Genomic DNA, 24,069 nt, shown 5'->3' with positions numbered 1-24,069 from the left:
GTGATCTAAAAGAAGTCACACCTCCTTAGCATTTGGATGTAAGCCCTGTCATGGCTGTAAACTCTTGTTGTGTCGCATATTAAATGACCACAATGTTCGCTCCATTGTCTGTTATTGTTTACAGCTTGTTTAATGTGACATTTTTGTTCACTCATCATATTTTTATTGTTTAATGCGGTTGCTAAGGAACAATTCTCGCTGTTTTTTTTTTTTTTATTTCTACCTATAAGGAACATCGGTTGTTAAGCACAGAGGGAAACTGCAGAGAGTTTGCCAGGGATAGTCAAATCCACCAGATCAAAACACTCAGATAACAGAGGCGGTGAGAGTCGCGTTCTCAGATAACACACATACTACTAAGAGAGGAAGTAGTCAGTTGTAGACAAATGCTTATGTCACTGTCAGAAGTGGAGTATACATCCCCCAGCAGACAAACACGCACGCTCAGATACTCAATGGTTCACCACGGTCTGTTCGACAGAAACTCACACAGAGGCACTGAGCAAACACTCTCCACTGCTTAATCCACCAACCGGTCAGACCGAGCAGCGGTGCCTGGGATTGTTGTCCTCAAGATGGTGAGTACAACTTTCTGAACAGCTAAAACTTTTTAAAAGAATCACGTTCTTGATGTTAGAATTAAACTAGAAGAGTTTGGTAAGATTGAATTTTTAAAAAAAGCTGCAAATGGAAATGTTGTTGCAAGTTGTTTGTATCAACACACTTGTATCAATTAATTTTCACTTTACATTCTCTGAGAATGTGTAATTAAAGAGGAAAGGCTGTCATATTTAAACTTTAGCCTCATATTCAACATAACCTGATGTACATTTTTCCCATTTGTGGTCATTTCACTGCTCCATAAATTATTATTTTAATTTTGCATTTGATAATCAAGGCACTGTTCTCCACACATATGGTGCAAAAACAGAATTCACAAGTAGGGTTGGCAGCGGTTGTGTGGTTAGTGTCAGCTACATTGAGCAAGATAACTTTGGCCTGCACTTTTCATCACACTGGAAATAGAAACTGTGGTTCCTCTTTGTCTCATCTTTTCTCTGTCATTTCTTTAGCAGGCCATTGGAATTCCAAAGTACTGGTGCTTAAAAATTACTGCATTTTTAATTCAGTGAGAGCAAAACTAGCTAGCTTTATAACCAACATAGCAATACTGTGAGTTTCCAGATAATAAGAATGACCCAGGAGTAACACAATGGATTGTATGCAAGTTAAAACCCATCTGGATTATACTTATACCCCTAACTATACACTACACCTTTATGACAGTTACAATGTTCCTAAAGTTCCTTAAAGTTGACCACTGTGTCTGGCTGTTCAGCTCCATGTGCTGCTGAGTAGAACTGCATTATGCTTGTATTCTGAGAAGTGTTTTCAGGACGTGGCAGAATTTGCAGGTTTGTACAAAATTGCAACTGCCGTGCGAACATATTTAGAGAAGCAAGAACTGCAACCGGGTAGGACAGAAAATATTGGGTAATTTATAGTTTACTGCGGTTGAGAAACAGAAGTATTACAAGGGAACTTTCCTCCGTTTCTTTTCCTCAGATTTCATATTCAGCCGTTTAACGTTAACACACATCGATATGCCTCCAATATAAGATGCTAGTGGCACTACTGAAGTGATGTTACACCCAAAATCTATCTTTTAATGAGCAAATACGCACATACATTGTGGAACCATGCATGAAATATTAATCTTCTAGGTTACACTAATGAACCAAAGCAGTGTTTTTAGCCATATTTTGGATGACGACTGGGTAGAAATCATATGACTGATGTGAAAATAGTTTAGAAAGTGGTGAAAAACATTGTTTATATTTTGAGAGTTATTGTTTCAACATATTTTTATGCACATGTTAAAGTATTACATTACTTACTCTACTTACACTACTCTGTTTTAAATCCTGTGTAACAAAACCTGTGCTGCTGCCTGCACTACATAACCTAACTACTGTAGTATTATTTGTAAGCTTTTCTGCTCCATCACTTGACAATTATATGGAAACATGGCTTATGTAGCACATTTAATGATACCATATTATATAAACTAACAAATTATGATTAGATTTACTATATTCATACAACCATGAAATTAATGGTTATGTTTAAGCAACTTATACCATTTTTATGATTGTTTTTTTTTAGGAAATATTGCAAAAGACAACAGTGACATGATTTCTTTCCCTATAACTTCAGTGTGGTATAGTTTGTGCAGTTTGTGGACTGGAAAACAAATTAGAAGTGAAAATAATATAGGCAATAATTAAAAATAACTAGTATTAATTGTTTCTCAAATGGTTATGCTCATTTGAGACCAGTCTGGTCTCAAATAAGACTGGTCTCAAATGAGCATGACCATTAGCTACAGCTACAGAGATAATCCAATTTCAAAACATACATTACTTCTTCTCTTTACCTGCAACTGGACGACTTGTTACCAATCAAAAGACACAACTCAATATTCTTCTTGAACATCTCTATCATATACTGTGATGTCCGTGGTGTTTTAACATCTCATTTAGCTCTACACGGTACAGTTTGTACTTTTCCTTGTATAGTTTCGTCTCACTTTGCTGCTCTGCTGCTGGAATAGTGCGTCCTCATGTTCTTATCTCCACTTCCTGGTATGGTGTCTCTGACCCCAGTCAAACCAGAATCATTAAAATAGGTGTGGCTGTTACTTGATCAGCCCATCATTATGAAACTCTACAATACAGCTGCATATCTGATTCTGAACCAAACCTAATAACCCAATTGTCACTACAGTTTCCAAGCAACCTGTGGTTAGTAATGCAGCTTCTGCACGCCTCTGTATACTCATAGAACAGACTGTATTATGATTGGCTTGTTTATTAATATCACTGCCAGATTAACACCATAGACCTCTACTTACAGAATCGTTTGCAGTGTAACCACTGAACAAATAAACAAAATGCATGACACTGTAAACCATTTTTCTGCTGAGGCTGATTCAACCCCCAACCAGGCATATTGTTACATTATCCATCTCCCTTCTTTTCCAGAGTAAACACTTCGCAAAAGTAGCCTTTGTTTTCCTGTTCTGGTATATTTACACAAGGTAAAAAATTAACTAATGTGTTTATGACAAACACATGCTTGGAAGTTGGACTGAGGTGTGACAAGCGGTAAAAAAGAAAATAATAATTTTATAGTTGCTACCTGCAATGAAAACCATAAACGGTCAGTAGTGAATATTTAGTCCATTTTATGATAAGATATAGAATCATTCTGTTTTTATGTTTCTGCTTCTAGGGAAATACTTATGTCATGTATCATATTTGTTATTAATTTATTACTTTTAACCAAAAAGATGCTTTTGTCTTAAAGACACATCAAATTTACATATGAATGTGTTTCCCAGAAGGCTGTGCTACAAAGAAAGGTAAATAAAGCAGGTTTTCTATGCATTAGCTGGCTTGACAAACCTAAAAGTCAAATCAGAGATAAAGGTGGTTATCAGCTTTCTTTGTTAACCTAGGTTTTCTTCTTCTTCTGTGCACACTTTCATAAAAACGGAGGTTTAATGCTTCATTTGACTCTTCGTCTGCCCAAAATGGACTGACTTCGTGCCATGTACTCCAGTCAAAAGAAACAGGTTGTTATAATGGAGAGCTGTGAGGAATATTAACATCTATCACAGTTTAAAAACACTGTTTTTGCAAATGATACAAGAGAAGGATGTGGTAGAAAACTGTTAGTTCTGACAATTCCCCATACTGAAAGATAGATGTAAATCAATGAATGTTACTGACCTGTGTTCTATTAGCTCTAATACCAGCACTGTAGATTTGCTTTGACAGCAAATCAGCACAAACCATGAAAACATTTTTCTGCTTTTTTTCTGAATACATGTAGTCTCCAATGGCAATGAAATGTATAGAGGTTGTGTTTCTGTAAATGCATTGCTTCATTCAGTGGCATTACTATCCTATAGTTTAACAGGTTTGCAAATGTGTTCCCTCTGCTGAGAGTCTACTGGGTCAATATATAATTGTGGGACTTTTGTATCATAGTTGACATCTTTGCTGTTTTCAGGCCTAAAATCAACATGGCTGTCTATAACCAAACACCACGTGGCATTTTTACACAAAGATTCTTCTAAAATATTATATATACAATTGAGTAAAAATGAAATTGAAAGTTATTTATAAAGATATTGTAGTAAACCTGTTGACATGCCATAAATCCACATTTGACTCACACACTACTTTATATTAAATAACTCAGAAAGCCTTGGAGTCTGGCCAGTCTTTTCTTCAGGAGGAAATAACATCATGTGGAGCAGGTCATGTGATCTGGAATTAACACACTTCCTTGAGAGGTGTTTTTGTAATGAGTAGCTTAGTTGAAAGTGATTTCTTGGACACAGATACAATTTGTTGTTTTCCATATGAAATTTAATATATTGACAAAAAAGAAATATCTGTCATGATTAGCTCAACTTAATAAAAAGAATAATAATCAAAACATTTTTTGAATAAGCTCATTTTATTATTGTTTAGCTAATGAGAAGGTGGTTGTTATTAAATTGGGACGGTTATTTAGTTGACATTTTAGTGATATCCAGTCATTTTTTATTAATAAGTGATTGTTTTCATAATAAATAATGATGTAATTTGCAAAGACATGATCATAATGAGCATAAAAAACATTAGTTTATTTATTTTTAATAAAAATGTATGCCAGATATATCCCATGGACTTCAAAAGTACCTCAATTATATACTGACCCTATTGCTAATGCTTACAGTCCATTAAAATCCCATCAGTTACATTTGTGACTTAGCCTGTTTAAAAGAGAGTGTTTTTAATGACACTTGGCTTTCAGCTCAAAATACCTCACTAACCCATTAATCTCATTTCATAGTACAGCCCTCAGTTCTCATCTTTATAGGCTAAACTATGTTTAAAAAAACAGAGTATCGAGGACATTATTTTACAGTTAAGACCAACAGGATAAAATCAATACATTATTTTTTATGATTGTTGTGATTTTTGGCATAAATGTCAGAACTGGATGATTTTTTTTTAAAGTTAACTTCAGAGTGATGGTAACGCATAGACAAGGTGCTGACCTGGCCACAGCAAGTCATTTTGGGCTCAGTGTGGTTTTCTCTATGACATGCCAAAAGTGAACCACAGTTGCCTATGATTAGCGGATCACCTGCACCTCCAGAGCCACAGGTGTGTTTGTGTACATCAGCGGTGTGTGACTGACCTCGAGGGAAACAAGAGAAATAAACTGACTGGTTCAATGAGTAACCATAGAAAAAGCCCCAGGTCCACTCATTGGACAAACAGTTTGGAAATAAGAGAATGATATGTGCAAAAAGGAAATTAGGCATTTTTGAGGTTTTGAAACTTTCTGTTCCTATTTGAACTTTTATGTTAGTTGGTGTGTATGCATCTTGTTTTCTTTTATTCCCCTTTTGCTTTGTCTGCCACTTTCGGTTTCTGTTTTTTAATCTGCTGAAGTCAGTTTATCATCTACCAAGCACAGTCTGATTTCATTTCCACTTAGTGTCCTTTTCAGTGTACGAATCTGAATCAGATCCCTATTGAAAATTTGTTCTTTCTTTTCAGGAAAACAAGGCTGACGTTAAGGCCATCATGGCTCGCTTCCAGGCGAGTGGAGCGAGCACGGATGAGACTTCCTCCACACCAGCTGGACGTAGCAAACAACCCCTGCACCCCACCCTCTCCTCTGGCCCGGCCATACAGAAGAAACCTGTCCTGGAGAGTCTCTCGGGCAGCGCCATAAATGTTCCTCCAAAACCAACTTTCCTGAAAAACACAGTGTCTGCTAAAAGTGACACTGATGCACATGAACCAAACAAAGCTAAGGCTCTGGCTAGCAGGTTTTCCAGCACCCAGGATGACGCCAACAACAAACCTTTCACTGTTCATAAGCAGCAGATACCCTTGAAGTCACCTCTTTCACAAGCTCCAGAAACTAAAGGCCTTGGACCGAAGCCTCCTCTCAACAAACCCTCCCTCACTTCCACCCTGTCTGAATCCAAACCTTCCTTTCCTAAACCCTCTCCTGCATTCACCTCCAAGCCCAGCTGGGTAAAAGAAGACAGCGGTGGGGGTGCAGCATTAAACGCCAGCGTCACACCACCCAAAATACCGAATTTGCAAAGAAAACCAAGCAGCAGCATTGCAAAATTACGGCAGCATGCAGAAGAACCGGAAGGAGCAAACACAGACACTGCAAACAAACCTTCACCTCTTGCTAACTCTACTTCGAAACCCTCCTCCAACTTTCGGAATGCTCAAAATATGTTCAACAAAGAGAACACGGAGCAGACAGATAATGTGGTGGCCAACAAACCGTCCCTTTCTGCTACTAAATCCATTCCTCCTCCCAAACCTCCAGCCAATAAAAAGCCGAGTTTAAGGAAGCCACATAAAGCCTTTCCTCCAACCAGCAGCACCGATGGTGATTCTACTTCAGAACCAAAGCGTAACCTCCTCCCCAACAGTTTGGCTTTGGGTCCTGCTCCTGCTAAACCCAACCGACCCCCCAAAGTCAACCTGCAGAACTTTAAAAGAGGTGCTGAGGCCTCCAGTGATGGTAAGTCAGACTGGGAATACAGCTTTGTTTGAGTATAACTGATGTCATAGTCAACTCTTAAGCTTAAACCATCAGTTAAACATTAAACCAACACTAGTTAATTTATTCAGTGAATACTGCTTTTAAGATATTTATATTTATCAAAGTGTAGACATAGGCATCACCAAAACAGCTACAGCTTCACATTCATGTAGAGAGGTGTGATCGTACTTTTATTGCCCCAGTTAAGCTCAAGCAAGCGTCCTTCATTTAGGTTCAGCAGAAAACTCTCACTTTTATTTTTGCTATCTCAAACACCTACAATATGTTTAAGGTGTCCTTGCCTTATTTTACAGCTTAATTCCATCCTCTCTTACCAAAGTCACCAATAAAATCTTTTAGCGGTTCCGATCCTGGTGACTATTACCAGCAGCATAAAAACTAATTAATTTCATCAAGTGCAGAAGAAGACACTTCAAGAACTGCTACACATTTCTATTTAGAGACACTAAAAGTCATGAGGTAAGGCCCGTCTCCCAAAATAAGTTAGTATACAACTAAACTGCATTCTCAAATGCATTTGTTTGTGTTGTGTCAGAAATATGTTTCTAGTGAACAGATCTTTGTCTTTTATTGAACTGCTTTCCAACAATCGCTCCTTCTCAGACAACCAGTCACAGATTAGATGGGGAAGGACTTGTCACTCTAGAAACCCCTATTACATTCCTGGCATTGTAAGGAAATATTGGAAACGGCATTTAGATCCTCATAAAAGGCGGAAATGACAAGATTTTAAATATAAATACAGCATTAATATAGCAGCAAACAACTATCCGTTTTGTAAAGACATGAAGTCACACTCCCTCTGTGTGTGTTGTAATACAAGCTTCTCTGTTTTGATCTATGTTTTGGCAGCCACTCTGGCCTTGCGTGCATGATAGTGCATGTTAGAGCAAGTTAATGCCTGTTAATGCATGAGTCCCGTCTTTTGAAACGGCTGCTGATCTCCAACACCACTTTGGAAAAGTAAAAGTTCAGTCCAGCATTCAGCTGGTGTCTTAAAAATTCACATAATTTTAAAACAAAATATTTCACGTATTAGTGCTCATTTCATTTAAGCCCAATTTTAGTGTTTCTACTGCTGTTTTTAAGCATGCCGCTGTTCCTCCTTTTCCACGTGTTTGTCCTGCTCCGGTCTTTGTGGCTCTATTTCCATACAGGTTCACAACGTTTCTGCACAGACCGGGGAACAGACATGAGCGGAGACTAGGCAAGACAGAGGAAGTGAAGATAATATTATTCCAGATGACAACTCCTTATAGTCATTCAGTGTTTTCCATAGGGCTAGCGTGGGCTAATCGCTGTGGCTAGATTGTTTTTCTGTGGGCTCTCATGTATACAAAAAAATGCAGAAAAAAACTAGAAAAATTAAAGCTGCACGCAGCGTTGGTTGGGTCCTCACATCTTTGTTGGTCAGCGAATCCAAGCATGTCCACCAGATGGCGCTGCGACTGAGAGCGTATTTCGTCCTAAGGCCTTGTTGATGGCGAACTATCAAAACTGTTCACCAGGTGGCGCTATCACTGTGACCTTATTCCAGCATCAGGTTGTCATCTGGGCCGGACTGTGATCACACATGTAAAGTTTGAGGCTGATTGGTGCATGTACAGGTCAGCTATACAGCATTTCCTGTCAAAATTCCAGGGGCCACCATTTCCATGCCCTCAGACTTTTGCAGAGCATTTTGGTAACTTTTGATCACCCATGCCTGGTGTACATCCTGGCAGAATTTTGAGCTCTGTCTGAGTTATTCAGTTTATCGCTTTTGAAAACATGCAAAAATTGGTCCAAAATCATCCAAAATATGACACATAAATCAAAATGGCTGACTTCCTGTTGGGTTTTGGGTATTTGAGGCTTTTTTGTGTGTCCTGATGTGCTACAGATGTGTACCACATTTCGTAGCTGTCAGTGAAACATGGTTCAGGGGCTGAACTTTCATAACATTGCAGGGGGCTCTAATGAGCCATTTTGCCACATACATTTGTATTTCCCTCAAAATACAATTTTTTTTGCCAATCCTGATGTGTGTGCCAATTTTCACACGTTTGCGAGTATTTTTAGGGCCTCAAAAATGCATTTCTTTCGTCCGAAGAAGAACGTATAAGAAAAAACCCATGCATTACAATAGATGCTGGTGCTCGGACCCTAATAAAAAGTAGTTCTGGGCTGCACAGACACGACTACAGTCCAGGCTGCTTACAGAAAGAGACATGATCAAAAAGACAATGCTCAGCCAACACATTAGCTTTAACCTAATGTAGTGAAAACTGAGTAATGATTAAAGATAAGAAATTAAACATTGCTTTCCAGTGATTCCTTGCTGCTTAACTTATAATAAAAAAGGTGATATGTTTTAATTAATACAAACAGATGGAAAATAAAGCATAAAACAGAGACGTGTTTAGGAGGGAAACTTCTGGCAGCCAGCAGGAACACACATGTGGCCCCACAGGCAGGAATACTTCAACTATTTGGCTGCATCATTTGTTTTCCATTATGTCTTTGATCCAATACTCCCAATCAGTGTACAACAAATACAGCAAATCAAACACAGAAAAAGTTGTCAGCATAATTTCTTTTCAAATAAACAGGCAGCAGCATTTTATGTAACGGACACTTTCTCTAAGCGGAGCCAGACCCTTCCTGTTGAGAGGATGAAGTGATGTGAGGCTGTACTGTATATAACTTGAACGTCTCATGACAGTCTGAAGTGCATTTCCCTTTCATCACTTGCAGTGCTACTTTTACCAGGCTTTGTTAGCACATTTCAAAAGTGTGAAAAAGGACTTGCTTCACAAGTCAGTGTGGTTTTAGTGACGTCTGCAATGTTGAGCCTGCAGTTGTTGATGCTACTTTGGGTTGTCGGACCAAACGGCAACACAAAAAACTTCACTTTGTTCCTGATTATGGTGCTAAATGATGGGAATTTGTAATATTCAGTCCATAATTAGTGCAAGTTACAGAAATGCTGCAGTTGTTTGGAGCTTCAGATAAGAGACTGAGTCACAGAAACACACTTAGTTCCTCTATTTGCTCTGGCCAAGTTCCCTGTCCAGTTTCTCCTTTCTCCTCCCCCATTGCTCTCTGCTCGACAGTCGAGTTTGTTTCACCACATGGGGAAGTAAGTTGAAGCAAACAGGGATTGTTTCAGACGTGAGACCGTTTCTAGACACAGACCTGATCTCAGTTTCTTTCCCATCAGAGGTGAAGGGTGACTGCTGGCTGAAATTCAACATAAAATGTGGTGCAAACACTGGAAGACGGAAAACTAAAATGGAGAATACTTCTGATATTCTACTATATTTCTATACTTCAGATTTTTTCCTTTAATTTAATTAGTTTGTGTTTTTTGTCTATGACTCCATTAGCAAAGATTGGAATTTCACACATTGTTTTCCGCTCTTCCTTTCTTCCCTTTTATGACCTATGCTCTTCTCTCTTTTAGTACTACTGAGAATGTAGTTTAAAGTTACACCATCATAGGCATTGCCTTCTTCATTACATGTGATTGATGATGTGTTTGATGTGATTAGTGTATCAGGCGATATTGTCTTTTAACTGGCTGTCCAGGCTGCTTCTGTCGAGTGGAATTATTGTACATAATCCCACTTAGAGGTACTTGTTTTTGACTAATTCAGGCTTGTGCTCCTGTTATTCTGTTCACTTTGCATTGTACACATGGAGGGTTGTGGACACTGTGGGTGTGTAGTTGTCATTAGGTTACTTTCTGGTCTGCTTTGTGTCCACATGGAGGACTCTGTTCCATACATGTGCAGTAGATGAGTATGTATTCACAGTATTGCCCTTGTGCTGTAAAACCTAAATTGCATCGACAAGACACATGAAGTAACCCACTATTTATACACAGTCTCATTATTAGTTACACTAATGTATGCTCACAGTTCAACACTGTGGCGGCTGTGGCTCAGGTGGTAGAGCGGGTCGTCCAATGATCGAAGGGTCGGTGGTTCGATTCCCGCTCTGTCCTAGTCATGTGCTGTTGTGTCCTTGGGCAAGACACTTTACCCACCTGGCCTCCAGTGCTGCTACTCACACTGGAGTATGAATGCGTGTGAATGTTGGTGGTGGTCGGAGGGGCCGTAGGCGCAGATTGGCAGCCACGCTTCCGTCAGTCTGCCCCAGGGCAGCTGTGACTACAAATGTAGTTTACCACCACTGAGTGAGAATGTGTGAGTGAATGAATAATGGATTCAATGTGAAGTGCTTTGAGTGCCTTGAAAAGCGCTATATAAATCTAATCCATTATCATTATTATTATTATTATTAACACTGGCCTTACACTTCTACTCAAATACATTTTCAAAGGCTTCTTGTTGCTCCACTATAGTTATCTGACATGAGGTACTTGTCAGATTGTGATTTAACATAAAAACCTGTATTGAACGTTGAAAACATGGAGTGCTGATTGTTTTTGTTCAGCCTAAAAAATCTTAAAGTGAGTGTTTAGTATGAATACTTTCACTTTCAATACTTTTAAGTGCAGAATACTTTCTAAGTTATGTTAAAGTAACAGAGTATTTTTTCCATTGTTGTATTGTTTGCTGGTACCTGTCTGTCTGTCTATACATACATACATACATACATAATGTCTGCTATACATGTATGACGGTCATTGCCACTAGTAAAGCTTCCTTAAACTACGTTGTTCAAACACTATGCGTTTTTGTTGCAGGCCCTGGTTTTAAGAAACCCGTCTTCCCAACTCCTCCAACCTCTCAACCCAGTAACCACAACAATCATGTTCCTCAACCACCTCAGCCTGCAGTGCCCAGTTTGCCACCACGACATCCTGGAACCATGTACGTGTCAGACTCACACAATAACAAACAATCTGATAAATGACACTGTATATGTTCTGGATAAAACCACTCAAGTTAGCAACAGCTTTACTTTTTTATAACTGCTCTCTTCAGGAACCAGCAAGAAGATTTTTATGATGATGTTGACGATCGAAGCAGCGCTCCTCCACCTCCTCCACCACCATCTGCAGGTTCAGTAACAGTCGCTACTTAATAACATGATGCAATGTGACTACCATGTTGCAAGTTGCTTTTTGGTCTAGCACCACATGAAGACAGAAGAAGACTGCAATGTTGAACCTTGTGCCATATTCACATATAAGAAGACATGCATAAAAGGAACTCTATTAGTCAGTACATCCTGCCAGTGTGATACTGTTAAGCTTGGTTGGTAGCTTTGCATAATCTCTTGTCATGTTATTTCATTGTTTCTGTTCTGCAGGTCACCCCAGTCTGAGGCCGAAGGTGAGATATGCTGAATTAGATGCTGCATAAACACATAATTGCATGCAGGTGCAGATGCAGAGAGATGCTCAGATAATTACAAAAACAACAGTGGTGGAATATAGACACTGAAGGAACAGAGAACAAAACCACACGGCAACAGAACAGACTCAATACGTGTCCACATTTAAACAATAAATTGTGTGCGTAGAGTAAATAAGTATATCAGAAAGAGACATCAGAACAAAGTAAGAGAGAAGTTTGAATCACAGTGTCAAAAATATTAGTTACTATTTAGGTCTTCTGCAAAGAAACTGCAGAAGCTGTAGTCAATGCAGAAATTAAGGCTGTGAAAATCTTCACTAGGGCTGCACAGTGGCTCGGTGGTTAGCACTTTGCCTTGCAGCTAGAAGATCCCTGGTTTGTGTCCCCGCCTTCCTGGGAAGGATGGAGTTTGCATGTTCTCCCTGTGCATGTGTGGGTTTTGTCTGGGCTTCCTCCCACAGTTCAAAAACATGCTCATGTTAAATGGTGACTCTAAATTAGTGTGAATGTGAATGTGATTGTTTGTCTCTAAGTGTAGTCCTGTGATAGACTGGTGATCTGTCCAGGGTGTCTGCTCCTTCACCCTAAGTCAGCTGGGATAGACTCCAGCTCCCCGTGACCCTCATGAGGATTAAACGGTGTTTAGATGATGGATGGATGGATATCTTCACAATGCAAAGGATGAAGATGGAAATTTTGGTGTAAAATTATAAACAGAGGAATGTTAAATTAAATATGCCTTTAACATGAGTCTAAACATGATTATAGCTGACACATTTATAAGGTATGAAAGGCACAAAGTACATTTATTTCAGTTGTTCTCATTGTTGCTTTGCATCCTCTCTACCCAGGAGGAAAATAATGACGATGATGATAATGATGGAGAGATGTATGAGGATCTTGATGAACGATGGTGAGAGAATGTCACATTAAACCTTTACCTGTTTGTCACACAACTAAAGCCCAAAGCTAGTTCACATTTACATACGAAAAAAGTTGTCTGTGAGTGAAAAGAACTGTGGGTTTCTCAGCAACTAAGTCTGATGAGGGATTTGGCAGAGCACAAGTTTCAAAGCTGAAAACTCCTGATACAAATTCCTTGAATGATGCATAAGCAGATTTAATAATGTATCACTTAAGTTTAGTAACAGCACTCTCTGGTGGTTCTGTTGCAACACTACAAGATGTTCATCTGTTGTGTTCTCAGTGATCAAAATAATAAAGCAGATAAACCTGTGTTCTACGTGGCATCGATTAAAAAAAAAAAAAAACAAACACAAATTGCTCATTTTCATGTGTGTGCTGCATAGGCCTTCATAGGCATGGTTTACTCGGGTGCCATGTCAAAAGAGTTTAAAAAGCCACTTGCACACCTTCTAATTTGCAAAAATACATTTATTTGCAAAATTTTGGTGCTAATTCCTCATCGGGCCTGATGACATTTCAAAACAGGATGTCAGAGAGAAATGTATCTTCATAATTTAGACAGTGTGAGGAAGCTTTTTGTTATGCTTGCCCTTTTAATACACACCTGTCTCATGTGTTAGATATGTGAAGAGTTCTTTTGTCTTTCACCAAATGAATGCTGACGTAGAAAATACATTTAGTTTTGTTAAAATTGCCAAAGCAGGCTGAATCAGTGCCTATTTATCTAGCAATTGCTTACAATAATTTGTAACAATTATTTTATGTCTATTGCTGACTCTTCTATACCCTTGGTCTCAAAAGGGAAGCGGCTGATCAAAAACAAGAAAAGAAAAAAGAGAAAGAAGAGAAGGAGGAGAAGAAAAGACTGGAGGCTGAGAAGAAGGAGCAGAAGGAACGTGAGAAGAAAGAGCAAGATGCTCGAAAGAAATTCAAAGTGAGTGGATTTTCCAGCTAAACCTGCTAGAACATCGACACAGAATGCAGATTTAGGAAATATGCTTATTTTAAAGATTTCTAGGAGAAAATCGAAACCTTTATCATGCCCCAAAAATAAACCTAAAACTAGAACTGGCAAACAATTAGATAAAATTAACATAAAGGCTACAAACAGGGACATTTAACATAGCTTTGTCCAAAAGCAAAAAACAAAAAATCCAATTAGTAGCATTTCAAAAGTTAAATACCTGACAAGTTATATCTCATTCGCATAATCCAAATAAAACCTGAGGTGTGCAAAGTCTCATTCTTGTGCACTAAATATGATTTTAGAGTCCAGAGACAGTTAGCTTAGCTGTGCATGGACTAGAAACACAATTTTAGAGCTGTGTTGTGTGGGTTTCTTGCCAGACATTTGCCCCGCAAATGAATACATCAACATCATTTTGGCTCTACAAAAGAATGGCAAATACCTGGTTCTATTAAAACAACATAACTAAAAGTTGTCATCTATTGTTTTCATGTGCATTTACAACCTGCCTGAGGAGAATTTCTCTTAAATCCCTTCTGAAACCCACTTGTACAGACTTGCTTTTATATGAGGTTTACTTTTAGCTTTACTTAGTTTTAGTGTCCTATTCTGTATTATGTCCTGTTTATTTTTGATGTTCTCTATTGTTTTATTTTACTTTTAGCTGCACGGTTCTTTGGTGCCATGTTGTCTCTCTATTTTTTTAAATTCTCTGACTTTTTGATTTTTAATTTCTTACTTTAACCCTCAATCTTATTCTGTAATTTTCATACCTGCCTAGTTCCTTTGTTTGTTATGATTGCTAATCTAGCTAATTATTAATTTAATTTATTATCATTTTTACTATTTATTTTAACTGACTGCTCTGACTTGTCTCCTATATCTTGTTTGCTTGTCTGTGTTGCATGTTTTAACTTTGTGAACGCTGTTCTTAAGGCTGCTATATGAATAAAGTTATTATTATTATGATTTAAATTTTTTTTGTGCATTGTTGTGTGCATTAGTTGGTTGGACCCCTGGAGGTCATTCACCAAGGAAATGCTCGTGTGGACTGCAGAGGCGGCAAGACTGACCTCGCTCTGAAGCAGGGAGACTCTCTGGACATCATCCGTGTGCAGGGAAACCCAGAGGGGAAATGGTTGGGACGATCCCAGGACGGATCAAGTACGTTCATGATGCATACTTCATTCATCTGTCCTCTTTGCTGTCTGGCATCTGTAAATATAACATAAATCTATTAATGCAGCTCGATTCTCAGCTTTCATTTTTTTTTAGTAAACATTTCAGTGACTGAGCTGCATGCAGTTACAGACAGTTAGACAACACTGGAAAAATAAATCACACTAATGTTTCATTTTCTTCTTACAGTTGGTTATGTGAAGACCACTTCAGTGGAAATTGACTTCAACACGCTAAAGAATCGTCAGGTTCAACAGTCGTATGATCCTGAGGTCTACGATGACATTGATGTGATCTCTGAAAACAGGTATCCATGAATGTCCATTTATATATCTGTCAGAGAAATTTTCTGAAAGACACACACAGTCACCGAAGTCAAAGCAGAGTTTATTTAAACCTCGTGTCGTGCTGCGGGTCAAAATTGACCCATTTTAAAGTTTGAAAATGTGGAAAAAATATATATTTTCACAGTGAAACTTCTGATGTCCACATTTTCAACATTTTTGGGAAATCTTTGAACATTTCTCGGTGGAAAAAAGAAATGTTAAAAATATTTCTTAAGAACATTCACAAAAAAATCAACCAAAATCCAGCGAAATTCGCTGGATTTTGGTAGATTTTTTTGTGAATGTTCTTAAAGAAAATATTAGAAGTTTTACTGATATATATGGAATCATTTTAGATATTTTTAGGATTTTTTTGCAAGGTTTTTACTCAGTTTTGGAAAATATTTACTAGAATTCTCTTGCCAAATTTAGGGTATTTTTTTTTTTTTTTTTAAAATAACACTTTTAAGGGAAACTTTTAATGAATTATTGGAATTTTCTTCCTGAAGGTTTTGCAAATTTTCAGAAATTTGGGGATTTTTTTTGCTGATTTTTCGGATTTTTTTCAGATGAGGAAACAATATTTTTTGGTGCCCATAAATGAAGACAGCAGGATGGTTAATTCTTGTAGCAAGGAGACAAGCCTCGCACAGAGGTACAGGGTTGTCTGAATATTAGATTCTGAAGTACACATTTTTATACAAGTTATACGACAGTTGGGAACTTTGTCACAAATGCTCTCGATTCCTGCTCAGCGCGTGATCACCTCATGACTGCGTGATATCAGGCTGTCTGACTCCAGTTTCTTGAGCAGCTTCAGCTTCTTATCAGTATAACAAATCACATTTTTCTAACAATATCCTAACACAGACGAGTTGCACTTTTTGTAAGAATGGAGACAAGTGAAACAGGAAGCGCTGCGGAAACTATCTGAAACTACTCCAAAACAACAGAAAACAGAACAGAAACTCTACAGAGTTATTACTAAACACAGATTAACAGACATTCATTGTCTACATTTTACCCTTTTTCTTGAAACTTTAGTATAATTAATTGTGCTTATTGCCACAGTGTCTGAGAGTCTCAGATTCTCGACTACCTACAAGTCACTTTATTGTTGCAGTTTAGGACTAAAACACTGTACTGTGGTTGGGTTTTATTTCAGATTTGATTTAATGTATTAAAGGAAATCTACAGAATTAATTGAAGTTCAGTTTAGTTGCTCTGAGAATCTGAAGCTAAGTTTCACAACTCCACCACTCTGAGACCAGATGAGTGTTCCTTGAAAATGTTTCACTCCATTTGCAGTTTTTTGTCCTGAGTTGATTGGACATGCAGTTCTAATGGCCATTAAAGTACAGTTATATTGTCAGCGGAATAATAGTCCTACTTTTCTTTGGAACTCATGGAACACTTTTTTGGTGAGAAATTAGAGTAAACAAAATGCATGTCTTTCATTTTTAAACCTCAATGTCTTCTCTCTCTCTCTACAGTGGCATCAAAGGACCGGGAGGTATGATTTTACACTATATTTCATCTTATCATATTGACTCACTTTCGATTAATGTCAGGCTGTGCCACTAACAATAAACATGCTTCCCATTTTTTATGTGTTGTTTTGTTTTTGTCTTATAGTTGTCCTACCCCCACTACCAGGAGAAGGAGGAGAAATATATGATGATGTTGTTGATCCAAACCTGGAAGTCAGGTGAGAAAATAAGAGTTGCAGTAAAAATAAAACATTTGAACTCTTTTACAAACAGCAAACACTGAGTGACAATGCTAAATGGAGGAATACACTCAGGGGAGATTCAAAAATGAAGGAATATAGATGTTTTCATCCTTGGTTCTAGTTCCCCTGACCCCAGGTCCTCTCCTCCTACAAAGCCCCGTGGCTTCCTGCGGATGTTTGACCGAAACAGACGTCTTGCCAGCACTAAAGTGTAAAATACACTCAGTAGTAAGACTGATCACAGATCTTCTGTCCCCTGTCATTAATCTCTAATCCTTCAGCCAACAATCCCCCTTAAATGGCTGCACAGATGTTGATTTTCTACCGAGATCAGCATCAGATCAACAACTTCACCTCTGTCTGAATAACAGCGACAGATCCCAACCTGCAGTTTAATTACTGCAGTCTGAGACAGTGAAGGTTAACAGTGATGTCCATATGTGCATGTCTGATTATTGATTTGTGATTTTACTAATCTTCACAAGCAATTTGCATGTCAGAATCAGAAAATCAAGATATTAACCGCTAACACTGTCAATATAATTATCATATTGTAACTGATAAATATGCTGGTTCATTTGTGATGCTATGAATCATATTGACATTGTATGGATATGTATATATTATGTAACATTTTAATATATTTTTCTTCTGTTGTGCCAGAGTGCCTCCACCCAGCCAGTTTACTGCAGATGGGAACTCAGGTATCACTCACTGTAATTAGACCACTTTGTATTATATTGATATTGGAAGAAAAATAACTCATCCCTGATTAAACCAATGTCAGTTTTTTTAAACCCTTTGATGCACAACATGGGTCAAAAGTGACCCATATTCGATGGAAAGCAGATATCTCTTGACCCATGCTGTGCATCAAAGGGTTAATACAGCACAGTCTTCCTCCTCTTGCACATAAAGAATTCCTAAGTTATTAAATGCACATACAGGGTTAATGGGTTTGGTATGGCGTTGTGTAACTGCCACTACAGAGTCACGTAAGCGGTTCTATTATACTGTCATTGTAACTTGTGTCCACACTGGCTGGTAGTGCTCAGCAAGTTATACTCTGACCCTCTACAGTCTCTCCAGTCGAGAACAATTGATGCTTTTGATTATTGCCTGATGCATCTACAAGCTTAAAGTAACCAGACACAATCCTATAAATTCAAATTTTGTTGGAACTTTGAACTTTTCAAAACATCATAACTGAATGCAGATGTAAAATCCCCCCCCCTCCAGTCATTAATTAAACAAATAACAATCATTCTGTGTGTCAAAGTCACATATTCGTAAGGTTTTTTCTCCCATTATTGGCTGCAACTCTGCTTAAACACTGTAAAACCTCGCTATGCTACACAATTGCAAGTTGTATTATTGGAGTAATTCAGCCATTTGAACCAGAAACCAATTCTGAAGTAAATTAATGTTGCAGAAGGCAGCATCCTGCAAGGTGATGAGATTGGTTCTTTAGAGTTACTATGTTTAAAGTAAACAGAAGTTTTACTCTTGAGGCTGTCATTGGTACACTGCAGTTTTAAGGAAATGCTCAGCCATGGCACTGACGGCTTATCTTGCTCATGATACACTATCGTTCTAAAGTTTGGAGTCAACCAGGCAATTTCACACTTTTATCCATGTGCTAAAATAGCTGCACAAGGTTTTCTAATCATCAATTAGCCTTTCAATGCCATTAACTAACACAATGTAGCATTAGAACACAGGAGTGATGGTTGCTGGAAATGTTCCTCTGTACCTCTATGGAGATATTCCATTAAAAATCAGCCGTTCCCAGCTAGAATAGTCATTTACCACATTAACAATGTCAAGACTGTATTCCTGATTGATTTAATGTTATCTTCATTTTAAAAAAATGCATTTCTTTCAAGAATGAGGACATTTCTAAGTGACCCCAAACTTCTGAACGGTAGTGTATGTCCTGTAGCATTTTTTAAAAAATACACCATAACAAGGTAATAGAAACTTCATATTAATCAAAGGGGGTCTTTAAACCTGTAGTGCTGAACTTTTGCCTCCCCCTTCTGGCAGTGAGAGCAATTACATACATGCTATCATAGCATCCTTATGACATACGCCTAACAGTTGATCGCCTTCCTTTTTAGGCTAATCTTTCCTCTGAACACTGAGATTAGTGTTTTTATCTTTAGCATCAGAATTTTTTCTTGTATTTTACTTATCCAGTTGACATGCAGACTGCTCCAACAACAAATTTTAGATGTTAGTCTGACTGAAATGCCTCTTCACTGTTTGTTTCCTTGTCTTAATACAGATCAGTCTGGAGCAGCGATTGATGAAGAGATATATGACGATGTTGACTCTCAAAATGTGCCTCCCCCTCCTCCCATCAGCAGGTACAACCACATCAATGGTTGAATAAAATCAGTTAAATATTATGAACCAGCATGTCTGTACTACTGTAACTGTGTTTTATATGTGTTGTATTTTTATTGTTGGAGCCTGTCAAAGGAGAATTTCTGTCACCGTTTGGGACAGAAAATAAAGTCTATCTATCTATCTGTCTGTCTGTCTGTCTGTCTGTCTGTCTGTCTGTCTGTCTATCTATCTATCTATCTATCTATCTATCTATCTATCTATCTATCTATCTATCTATCTATCTATCTGTCTGTCTATCTATCTATCTATCTATCTATCTATCCATCCATCCATCCAGTTTCAAAGTGTTGATCAAGTCCTTATTGCTTTCTCTTGCTATGTTTTTCTGTCAAGCCTTCCGGCCATTAAAGGCAAAAGCAGGTCTGAAGATATGGACCCAAAGAAGCAGAAAAAGTTCGAGAAAGAGGAGAAGGAATTCAGGAAAAAGTTCAAAGTTAGTCACTCCTCCCCTATCATTTAAGTCCTCAACTGTTCCCACCATCATACCTGCTGTCATTAACAACTTTATAAGACATTTGAATTTCATTTTTTCTTTCTTTCAGTATGAAGGGGAGGTACAGGTGCTGTACCAGGTGACCATCATTAACACCCTTACCAACAAGAAGTGGAGCGCAAAAGAGCTGCCAGTGAAAGCAGGCGAGACACTTGACGTCATCGTGAAAGCCGTGGACAACAAACTGATATGCCGAAATGATGACGGCAAGTGTGAGTATCTCTTTACTCATTTGTGGGCATATCAGCACATGTGCTCAAGATCCCCCTGCTCCTCATCGGTTTTGCTCATCTTTTTCATTCTTACAAAATTGCATTATCTGCATCTCAACTCTAAAATGTGCTTCTTTTTTTTTCTTTTTACAGTTGGTTATGTTTCGATCTCCCACATTGCTACGGAGTAAGTATCACAATTATTCACACACGTACACACCAAGAGAGAGAAACTAAACATTATGCTGTTTGTTTCCTTCATAATTACAGCGATGGCGATATCTATGATGACATTGGAGATGGTATGTTGAGAATATATTTCTGCACAGTTCACCAAAAATCTCCTTTTCGGAAAAACAAGCTCTTTAAATAACCAGTATTACATTTTCTTTCCAGACTGCATCTATGACAACGATTAAGAAACATCCTGCACTCACTTGATTGTTTTACACTGATATTGCTCATTTTGTTGTTTTGTTATTTATTATGATTTTTGATGGTATACGCTAGGAGTTACAATAAGTTAGCCTGTTAATCAGACTGACTTGTCATAGGATTTGTAGTTGCGGGCTAGCTTTAAGTCCTCTGAACAATGCAATACTTAATAAGTTGCTCCAAAAAAAAAAAAAAATTAAAACCCAGCTTGACAAACTATGTAAAGAGGTTATATTACTTGAAGGACCTTGAAGTGGGAAACATCTGCTGGAATAACAGTATTTGAATATTTCTGTTTATGTTTTCATCATTTAAAAACTCCAGAGCTCTGTATTTATATGTAGACTTCCACGTTATTAGAATAGCTACAGTATATGCTAAGGTTAAGAAAACATTTATATCCATTTACCTCTTAACTGAAGTCAACAATAATGCTGCCTGTAAGACCGCCGAATTTACGCGCCTCTATGCAAGTTTGAACATGTAGACTAAACAACTGTTTTAGGCAGAAATGGCCGGAGACATATTGTACATATGAACCGAAATACATGAAAAGTTTTGCTTGATTTTTCTCTACACGTCCAGCATTGTCTGTTGTTAAAATAAAAGCATGTCTGCTACAAAGAGAATAAAGGGAAGGCTTCTGTTCTCTGAGGAGACTCTTGCTGTATGATACCTGCAAACTTGAGTGATGCTTCTGCAGGTGGATGATGTGTGAGTGACTAAATGAACAATGATTGATGAATGAAAGGGCAAGAAGAATTACCGTGATTCCATTCCTCATGAAGAAGAGGGGATTCGGCGACATCTAGTGACAGCCGTCAGGAACTACAACAACAGCAAACTTTACACTGGGATCTGGATTTCGGTCTTCAGCCTAAAGTTTGTAGAGAGAGAGATCATAAATAATTGTCCAGATTTGTAAGTGAGATCCTTATTTTCACCAAACTAACTGAGGCAGGGAGGAGCTGAAATTCATTCCTTAGTATGGAAACACAAATATTGACTAAATGAATGGCATATTATCAATTTAACAGATTCGTGGGAGTCTAGAAAATTCTAAATAAATCAGAGGCTCTGAATTGTACTTTGAATAGTTATCATGTTGAGCTGCTTCCAAAGGGGTCAGATTCATCAGTCCTCCCGCTTTGATAAAATTGACCAAAGTGTAAAAATATGTTTGGTAATGACAAAATATAGATAACATGAGGACTTTTAAAGTTATCAATTTGGTTAATGTAGTTTCAAATGGAGAACAAAAAAAAAAACTTATTTTATTTTTACCAAAATAATGACCACAAAATCAAGGAAAAGATTAATTATATTGAATATATTTTACCAAACATATGATTTTTAAATTTACATGACCATGGAATCATTTATTAGTGTAAATAGGATCAATGTATATAGCATATGGTTCAGTGGAAACAAACTGCTATAGTTAAATTGCATTTTTCAGCTAAACGGTTTAAATGGCTATATCAGGGGTGTCAAACACGCGGCCCGCGGGCCTAAACCGGCCTGCCAGAGGGTCCAATCTGGCCCATGGGACGACTTTGTAAAGTGTGAAAATTACGGAGAAGACATTAACTGTAAATTGTAAATTTGTAAAACTATGAATTTAAAAAAATTTCTAGACCATGACAAGTTTTTTTGATCATGAAGTAAAATACTACATTGCTCATTGTTCTTTTGTCATTTTGTGTCTCATTTTTGTAATATTTTGTCTTGTTTTTGTTGTTTTTAGTCTGACTTTTATCGTTCGTCTCATGTTTGTTGTTTTGTTACCCTTTTGTCTCGCTTGTGTTTGTTTGTCTTATGTTTGACATTTTGTTTTGCTTTATTTGCTGTTTTGTGTATCGTTTGTGTTGTCTTGTGTTTTTTTTTCTCGCTTGTGTTGTCGTCTTTTTTGTAGTTTTGTTTCTTGCTTTTGTAATTTTTGGTGTTGTCTGAGTCATTTGTGTAAGTTTTTGTCTTGTTTTTGTCATTTGTCCGTTTTTTTGTCGCTTTGTAACTTTTTTGTCTAATTTTTTGTCTCTTTGTTTCTAATGTGTAATGTTTTGTCTTGTTTTTGTTGCTTTCTGTCTTTTTTGTCTGACTTTTGTCATTTTGATCACAAAGTAAAATACTATCATTCAGTTTTAGATACCTGTGACTAAATGTTTCTTCCTTTGTAGAAACACTGTGATCTGTAAGTTGTAATGTGCAAATGATAAACTGAGACAGAATATAGCTGAAATTGTTCTTATTTTTCTTAAGAAATTTCAGGTTGTTCATGGTGTTTAGTAAAAAGATAATTCCTTAAATGTGAACATTTTCAGAATGCACTTTTTTGTACTAAAACAAAGGAAAATTTGGAATTTTGGTTATTTATCGGTTCTTATGGTGTGATATTACTGGCCTGGCCCACTTGAGATGAAATTGGGCTGAACATGGCACCTGAACTAACACGAGTTTAGCATCCTTGGCTATATATTTGTTAACTCTACACGTATTTGCTAACTGTGTGAGCAACTTTACCTGGTAGAGACAGTCAGTCCACCTGAAAGTGGGCTTGTGTGTCATTTGTTTGCAGCTAAAAAGAAAGAATAAAACACCATAAATGAAATGACATTTTGGAGAAGTTGCTGATTTTTAGCTCCATTAGCTGTGTTTAACCGCTAAGGGGCGTTAATTTTCAGTGTCTGTCGTGAAAAAATTACCTTGCCAACCGCCATTAAACCTCGAAGAAGAAGAAGAAGAAGAAGAAGAAGAAGAAGAAGAAGAAGAAGAAGAAGAAGAAGAAGAGGAAGAAGAAGAAGAAGAAGAGTAACTTCCGGTTCCAACGGAAGTCACGCCTTTGATTCAACATGGTTCCTCCGGTCGCAGTGTCGCCGCTTATCAAGGTAATAACACCAGGTATTTTAGCTGACACTTGTCATTCTTGTGAATTCAAATGTAAACCGGTAATTGAAAACACAATATTCCAACTTGACATGAGCAGAATTCCGAGCTGGCCGTGAATTATACTTATTATCGTAGCATGCTAGCTAGTGTTTGCTAGCGGTGACATTGAGAGTCTGGACAAGTGAACGAGTCTCTGCATAAACAGCTGTACATCTGGAGCATCTTTTACACCTGTCACATGTGACTATCACTGCTAATTGGTTGTTTAGCTACAGAAGAGTCATATCAGTCAGCAGCTGTACAGTCAGTGTATGCTCTTTAGTAGGAAAGGTCATAGAAAAGCTGGACTTCGCCCCGTCACTGCTAATGTTGGCGCAGTTTGTGTGCACTTCTGTCATACCGTGTTTAATGGTGACAACATTGTGGCTCTAGTTGACTACAGAACTGCAGAAATCATCGTATATGTGGCCATCGCTTAGCAAGTAGTGTTTAAGAGTGAGAAGTGACATTGTCGCAGTGGAGAATTTGAGC

General features: G+C 37.8%; 1 protein-coding gene and 1 long non-coding RNA gene across 3 annotated transcripts; one reads left to right on the top strand and one right to left on the bottom strand.

Moving 5' to 3' along the window:
- Positions 1 to 376: 376 nt before the first annotated feature.
- Positions 377 to 21,306, top strand: fybb (FYN binding protein b). Of its 2 annotated transcripts, XM_023268019.3 has the most exons (19): positions 377 to 578; positions 5,625 to 6,618; positions 11,354 to 11,480; positions 11,595 to 11,671; positions 11,923 to 11,945; positions 12,821 to 12,882; positions 13,698 to 13,830; positions 14,868 to 15,027; positions 15,232 to 15,349; positions 16,862 to 16,881; positions 17,004 to 17,076; positions 17,222 to 17,311; positions 17,764 to 17,804; positions 19,388 to 19,469; positions 19,846 to 19,945; positions 20,055 to 20,217; positions 20,371 to 20,404; positions 20,488 to 20,519; positions 20,614 to 21,306. In XM_023268019.3, exons 1-19 carry the CDS (start codon positions 576 to 578, stop codon positions 20,634 to 20,636), a joined length of 2,355 nt encoding a protein of 784 aa, XP_023123787.2. In that variant the 5' UTR covers positions 377 to 575; the 3' UTR covers positions 20,637 to 21,306. The 2 variants fall into 2 exon arrangements, with proteins under 2 accessions (XP_023123787.2, XP_023123804.2); XM_023268036.3 differs by lacking the exon at positions 17,222 to 17,311 and having other exon boundaries at positions 378 to 578.
- On the bottom strand, positions 14,885 to 23,229 carry LOC118470128 (uncharacterized). The gene is made up of 3 exons (XR_004847152.2): positions 23,173 to 23,229; positions 21,419 to 21,529; positions 14,885 to 15,078 (listed from the first exon to the last, which is right to left on the bottom strand). It is a non-coding gene; the product is annotated as an uncharacterized LOC118470128 (long non-coding RNA).
- Positions 23,230 to 24,069: the final 840 nt, after the last annotated feature.

Source organism: Amphiprion ocellaris, chromosome 17 (genome assembly GCF_022539595.1).
Source record: "Amphiprion ocellaris isolate individual 3 ecotype Okinawa chromosome 17, ASM2253959v1, whole genome shotgun sequence".
Lineage (NCBI taxonomy): Eukaryota > Metazoa > Chordata > Actinopteri > Pomacentridae > Amphiprion > Amphiprion ocellaris.
Note: the sequence above shows the minus strand (reverse complement) of the source record. Positions and strands in the feature narration are given on the sequence as shown.

What these genes read in the sequence shown, in the direction of transcription:
- fybb (XM_023268019.3), top strand. An exon ending in CGTCTTGCCAGCACTAAAGT is followed by an intron (nt 17,312 to 17,763) that starts GTAAAATACACT and finishes CTGTTGTGCCAG; the next exon opens with AGTGCCTCCACCCAGCCAGT. An exon ending in CCGAAATGATGACGGCAAGT is followed by an intron (nt 20,218 to 20,370) that starts GTGAGTATCTCT and finishes TTCTTTTTACAG; the next exon opens with TTGGTTATGTTTCGATCTCC.